General features: G+C 43.4%; 1 protein-coding gene across 1 annotated transcript; it reads right to left on the bottom strand.

Annotated features, from left to right (window-relative positions):
* Window positions 1-315: 315 nt before the first annotated feature.
* On the bottom strand, window positions 316-5,361 carry LOC124681077 (eukaryotic translation initiation factor 5B-like). The gene is made up of 11 exons (XM_047216047.1): window positions 5,173-5,361; window positions 4,054-5,118; window positions 3,848-3,948; window positions 3,652-3,742; window positions 3,448-3,558; window positions 3,296-3,361; window positions 1,776-1,835; window positions 1,101-1,700; window positions 862-999; window positions 650-769; window positions 316-552 (listed from the first exon to the last, which is right to left on the bottom strand). Exons 1-11 carry the CDS (start codon window positions 5,359-5,361, stop codon window positions 487-489), a joined length of 2,607 nt encoding a protein of 868 aa, XP_047072003.1. The 3' UTR covers window positions 316-486.
* Window positions 5,362-6,540: the final 1,179 nt, after the last annotated feature.

Genomic DNA, 6,540 nt, shown 5'->3' with positions numbered 1-6,540 from the left:
CTGAATCGCGACGCAAAAGAATGCTACTGAGGCATTATGCTGCAGTGGCAGAGTTCACCATAGAAGTTCATAAGAGATCATCGACCAAGGCCTTGGTCCAGTTCTAGTGAAGCTTAAACTCATGCATAAGCAGTGGAGCTGCGTCATAGATGCAATCCAGCTGGTAAACTGTGATGTAAATATTTTGGTTTCATCTGGAAGCTAGACCACGGAGCAACCACCACCACGCATCAACGCCTGCTGTTTAATCGATTAAGAAGAGCACATGAACATCTTATATCAAACGTCATCACACTAAATTAAGGTCACATGTACAGCATCAACTGAGCACGATTAATAGCAAATGTAAAAGCCCAAACGTCTTGAGTTTCATCATTATGAGCATTACAAATATAGGTAGATATGTGTGCAAGTGTTTGGAACACAAAGCAGAAAGAGAGGAAAATAGAGACAAGGAAATGTGGTAAAAATAAATCTCCCAACGCTTCAGGCTATCATGAATTGTTTCTTTAGCCTGCAGATAAGCTGCCAATTTTCATCAGTCATTTCATCCTGTATCAAGAAAATTCAGTAGTGTTAGAATATTTTATGCATAAGGGTAAAAAACTGCTCCACGTTAAATGAACAGCAGCATTGTGAACATATTTACCCGATAATACTCTTTGAGAACATCAATAGATTTCCTCGAGATTTGGCTGAGCAGCTCGTTGCTAGCATCAAAATGGCGTCCATAAGATCGGGATTTCTCCTGAGGATTGTCACCCATTATCTGGTGAAGGTGATGGCATTTGTTAGCTTTTGAACGTCCAATTTGCAATTGGCATAACAATAATCATCTCTTATGGGTTCACTAATGCATACCTTTATGGACACTAGTCCATTCCTGGCTGAGAAAATCTGACTGCCGTTGGATGTTTGGATGGAGGAGATCCTTCCAAGGCTGTGAATTATGTTACTTTTATCCTTACTTGGAACAGAAACACAAATAGGGGTTCCAACCTGAAATGCAATTAAGAAATCAACCACTAACATACTAGTAAGTAACAAGATCAACTCATACTATATCTGTACCCTTGAAAACACATGGCTAAAAGAAGTACCTTCACAACACCTTCCAGAACTTCGACATCACAAACAATTGGATCTTTGTTATGGTAGACACGGTTTGGCAAAATCTTCAGGGTACATGGGAAAACTGCCTCAGCTGCATATTGTATTTTCTTCGCTTCATTCAATCCGTTAATGTGCTCAGCATAGCTGTCGACTAGCTGATATACTGTATCAGCCATAAAAATCCTCACTCCTGATTCAGCTGCAAGGACACTAGCCTCAGGCATCACTTTGACGTCAAAGGCCAGGATGGCTGCGTACTCTTCTTTCCGGTTCAGCATGGCAGCTGCCTTCACGACATCCTGCTTGTGGACAGGGCCCAAGTTCCAATCACTGACAGGAATGTCCACATTACTGCTCTGCAAGTGATCAATGATAGCTTCCAGGGTTCCAATACTAGAAGCTTGCACATAGAGACCCTCCTTGCAAGTCTTGACCCTACTTACTTCTTCTGCTGTTCCCTCCTCATTCTCATTCGTCGTGCTTATGGTTATATTCATCTGTTGCATTGCAGCTGCTTCAGCTTGTCGCAAATCATCCCCTGGTTTCACTACAATGAGAGAAGTGCCAGCCATTGCATGCTGAAGTCCCTGAAAAAACAAAAACAAGCAATGATTAGTTTGACAATTGATTTGAGAAGGCATGAGAATGGAAATGGAACTCACCGGTGCCACAATTTTTACCCCATGTACAGCTCTAAGCTCCTTGTGATGCTTATATGCGCCCTGGAAAAGAGCAGAAATGATGATACATTTGGTACACCATCCAAAAAAAAACTCAATTACTAAGTTGGCCTCGCAATTTTTAACATTGAGTTAGTCCAATAAAAAATCAAAACCTAAAACAAACAGAGCACACTGCACAGAAGATTCAAGACCGTTGAGAACTATAAATATGGCATCAAGCAGGACTTGGTAAATTCAACCCAAATTTCAGCCCAAGGGAATGGAAGTGCAAATGTTTTGTTCAATGAAGGGTAGAACAAAACCAAGGTTCTGGACAAGTATATGCCCCCCCCCCCCCCATGATGTAATATCTATGGTCTCAGCAGCATAGCACAGACCAATTCAACTACTACAAAATGGTGCAGCTGCAAACTACTCTTTGAATTTATAAACAGGCACCAGTCGTGAGCAACGAAAACACAGATGTCTAATAAAAGTTGTACCACACAAAAGCGCAGTAACATTTCTGAAGGATTAGGCGTATGCCATAGTTGTCATTGAGACAAAGGACGGACTCAATGTAAATTTTCCTTCAGACTTGTATGGAAAGTACATCATAGGAAAAAAATCTTTGAACCAAAGAGGCAGCAATTAAACTAGCTGAATCAAGTGGTCGTAGACATTTACAAACATATCGGCATTCTTTATGTGCTTAAGTGAAGGATAGGGCATGAAAAAAGGCTTGCAGAACTCAGCATGCAAGCCATTCACTGTAAATAGATGCTAATGCCTTGTGGGTGCCAAAGCACACTAAGGGCATTATTGATGACCAAACTAACTAAAAGAAAACAAGACATTAGCAAGTAACTGAGTATGCTTCTTTGAGTTTAACAATATGAAGAAGTTAGCCTAGCTCACTTGGAAACTCTGGGTTCTTATTTGAAAAATGAAACTGACTGGCCTATGGGTGTCTCATCCACCACTTCCATTTAAAAAGTTTGAGAATATGTTATTTCTATTATCAGACCAAAAATCTAATCTAATCTAATCTTACAAAGATATACCAAGAAGCGAAAAATCAGCCTATTTTATATTTTACAGTTAGCATATTGTTCCAGCAATTCAAGAACATGTGAATTTGTGTTACCACTAGTCTTTTTTATGTTCCAGCAGAGTTTGCATCCTGAATCATTGTTCCTAGATGTATAGTAGCAATAAGCTACATTTTCCATTGGTCACCCTACCAGTTCACTATCTTGTTTCTGCATCTAGATGCATGTTTGGACATAAATTTAATATAACTGGATATAAAGAAGAGGATAGCATAGTTTTAATGTTAACTTGTTAAGAACGGAACACGCATCCCTAGCAAATCACAAATCTTCTTAACATAAATACCAGATCCTTTTTCATTCAAACTAAGAAGTTCAAAGCATTGAGCAAATATGCCTATCTATCGTCAAGCAAAAAAGTTACAAGAAAAATATGATTGCACACAAGAAAAATAAGTGTGGACTCACCTTAGCTTTGAGTTCTTTCATTGGATGAGGGGTCAACAAATCTCTAATAATGGTTGTGACAGGCCCCTAAAGATGAAAAAAGTTATGGTTGGAATGAAGTGTTGTGGCAACATTCAAGGTGGCATGTAATCTCAAATTTGAGAAAGTGGTACCTGTTTAGTGCAAACAATTGCTTGATCCCCCTGGTGCAGTGCACCATTAATCAGCACTACGTCAATAGTAGTTCCTAGATCTTTATCTCCATTGACTTCTAGTATTGTACACTGAACAAATATGGAAAGAATATTACATTAGCAACATCATAGTTTAACGGATAACTTCAGTAGTGACGGAATAGTAGTGTTCAATGCAGAAACCTCTACTGAATTGTCATAGACTAGCTTTTCTATCATTATTTCGGGAACCCATCGCACCAGTAGCAGTAGAAGATCTGGAACACCTTCACCCCTAGAGGATAACAGTACAAGTTCATCAAAGGCTAAAATTACAAATAACATATGAGAAACTGAAACTTAAACTAAAGATAAGTAATGAAGTATATAGCTGTCGCACCTTATGGCACTGGTCGGGACAATATTAAACACTTGTTTCATTTTCTTATTTTCATAGTACGGTGCAGTATTGAAGCCATTTTCCTTAAACTGTGTTACGACCTGCTTACATAAATCGAATTGTCAGAAAAAACTTCAAAGAAACTAATGAAATTCAAAGTAGTTTGCAGTTACCAAACAAATGCAGAGGATGTCACGGGAATATACCTCAGTTAACCTCCATCTGTATTCGCTTTGGACATCATCAGATTGACTCTTGAGTGCCTTCACTATTGGTGCATCGGGGCAGCTCTTCCACCCATAGAGGCGGTCAACCTTGGTCAAGGCGACAATGAACCTTACATTATGGCGTTTCAGAAGATGAAGGGATTCGATTGTCTGCTTCTCAAGCCCACGTGTGATATCAACTACCACCACAGCAATGTCACACAAGCTCAATCCCCTTGAACGCATTTTGCTGAAGGACTCATGACCAGGGGTGTCAATTACGAGCAAACCGGGAACTTTGATGGCGACTTCAGGCTTTAAGCCCGCCCTCTCCCTGATGTTTTCAACCGGTAAGTAGGTGGCACCAATCTGCTGTGTGATGCCTCCGGCCTCCCCTTTCTGCACATTGGTACCCCTGACACAGTCAAGGAGCTTCGTCTTTCCAGCATCCACATGTCCGAGGATGCAGCATATTGGTGCGCGAAGCTCCCTTTCATCTCCAGATCCATTACTTGAAGCAGCATCCTGAGCAATCAAGATATCCTCCACAATCTCCTGCGCCACATTGTCTGAATTAACAACCGGAGCAGAGGAAATCGAATGGTTTTCCTCTGTTTCTTCTCCATACAAGCGAGAATTACCATCAGACAGGACATCATCAAATTCATCCAGGCTCTTGTTGTCCCAAGCATCCTCATCATCGTCATCATTGACTGTTCTGCCCTGTTCCGATGATTCAGCGCTTGATCCCTCCTTCAATCTGAGCACATTATTGACTGTGATGATGCCATCTTCATGTGATGCATTGATATTTTCCTCTTCAGAGTGCAGCATCGAACTCTGGTTTCCTCCCCGTTCAACTTCAGACTGGACGTCCTTACTAGACTTGGACTGCAATTTAGGTTTCCTGGAGGCATAAACCGGCCGCTTCCGGTCACCGTCGCCAGCTGCAGCTCCACCCTCAGCGACGATGGTGACACCGAGCCGCCTCCGTGCAGCCTCCAGACGCCGATTCTCCTCTCTCTTCCTCTCCTCCCGCCTCCTCCGCTGCCTCTCCTCCTCCCTCTGCTTCTCCTCCTCCTCCGTGGGCTTCTTCTTCTCCTCTTCCTCTCTCCTCGCCTTCTCCGCTTGCGCCTCCATCTCCTCCTCCTCACGCGCCTTCCGCTCTTCCTCCTCCTTCTGACGAGCAAGTTCCTCACGAAGCGCCCGCAGGCTCAAGACCCCCGCGCCACTAGCCACCTTCTTCCGGCCTACGCCACCGGCGGCCGCGCCGCCGGCGCGGGAGCCCGCGGGTCTCCTCGACGACATGGGGACGAGATCGGGTAATGTGCCGGCGGTCCAGGTTGGCGAAGCGACTGCTCATACAGCGGCAAAAAAACGCGCGGTGGCGCCGGCGTAAACCCTAGGCAGGCGTGGGAAGATCGGGGCGGCGGAGGACGGCGGCGGGAGTAATCAGGGAGAGGATTATTAGACGGTAGAATACGCAATGGCACGGGGTGACCGGGGGACGCGTTCACGGGCCAGTATATAATGAGCGGCAGTAGAAAACGTGGCAACCAAGTCTCCTATGAGGCCCAAAAATAAAGTCTCCTATGGACACACGACGACTCTCAACGACACGCGGCGGGCGACCTTTATTTACGGTAAACACTACATATCATATAGTTCGATGGAAAACAAACTAGGTAAACACTCCATATTTGATCAAACAAGAAACTAGGAGACCGTCGTTCAATTATAAGGGCTTCTATGGCGGCCCGAGGCAAACAGTCGTTTTTCTTATGCGTTTACGCCATCTATAAATGGATTTGCAACCTACCTTAGCATTCCGACACAAAATCTGCGACATGTCCCTAAACGTGGCCCAAATTTGGGATTGAAATATGCTGGCCGCTCCCCTCTGTCTCGGGCCCGCCTAGCAGCGAGCGCCTCTGCTTCACCTTCTATGTGGCACGACAATACTAGCGGGCAGCGTCGCTTTCATGTCCTGACAAGTGAGTTAATGACCGCGTAGCGATGCAGGTTTCCCGGGTCTAGCAATGGATGTTGTTGATGATACCAATCGACAAAGCAAGTCCACGCAATGTTGGTAATTTCGCCCGAGAAAAAAAACCCTAGCAGTCCACCCCACATATCTTTCCAAGGATATGCACTAATAGTGACTCTGCTAAAATAGACTTACAACCCATTCTTGCAACCAGGGAGAGTCTTTCGTTCATAGCAATTGCTACCGCCTTCATCGCCGCAAAAAAAGAACACTCCTAATAATTCCAAAGATGTGTTAGGGTTATTTTTATGTATATATGCAGTTGATGTAAGTGTAGCAGCTTGTCAATCAATTTTTTCCACAAATACCTTTTTTCAAGAATTATTGTTTTCGTTAAGGTAACTGTTATGCACTTATGCCGCACGAATTTGCAAACCTTAAATCACCAATTGGGTGGCCCTTATAAGAGTTTTAAATGCCGCAAAAATAAGGGATGTTTT

The sequence above is a fragment of the Lolium rigidum genome, unplaced genomic scaffold, assembly GCF_022539505.1.
Source record: "Lolium rigidum isolate FL_2022 unplaced genomic scaffold, APGP_CSIRO_Lrig_0.1 contig_33455_1, whole genome shotgun sequence".
Classification (NCBI taxonomy): Eukaryota; Viridiplantae; Streptophyta; class Magnoliopsida; order Poales; family Poaceae; genus Lolium; species Lolium rigidum.
The sequence above is the reverse complement of the archived record's forward strand: the minus strand, read 5'-3'. Positions and strand labels throughout refer to the sequence as shown.

Excerpts from the sequence above, each read along its gene's own strand:
- LOC124681077 (XM_047216047.1), bottom strand. The coding sequence starts at position 5,361 with ATGTCGTCGAGGAGACCCGCGGGCTCCCGCGCCGGCGGCGCGGCCGCC. Across the intron at positions 3,949-4,053 it reads ACAGATGGAGGTTAACTGAG|GTCGTAACACAGTTTAAGGA; the intron begins GTATATTCCCGT and ends TTATGTAAGCAG. Across the intron at positions 3,743-3,847 it reads GTCCCGACCAGTGCCATAAG|GGGTGAAGGTGTTCCAGATC; the intron begins GTGCGACAGCTA and ends GTTATCCTCTAG.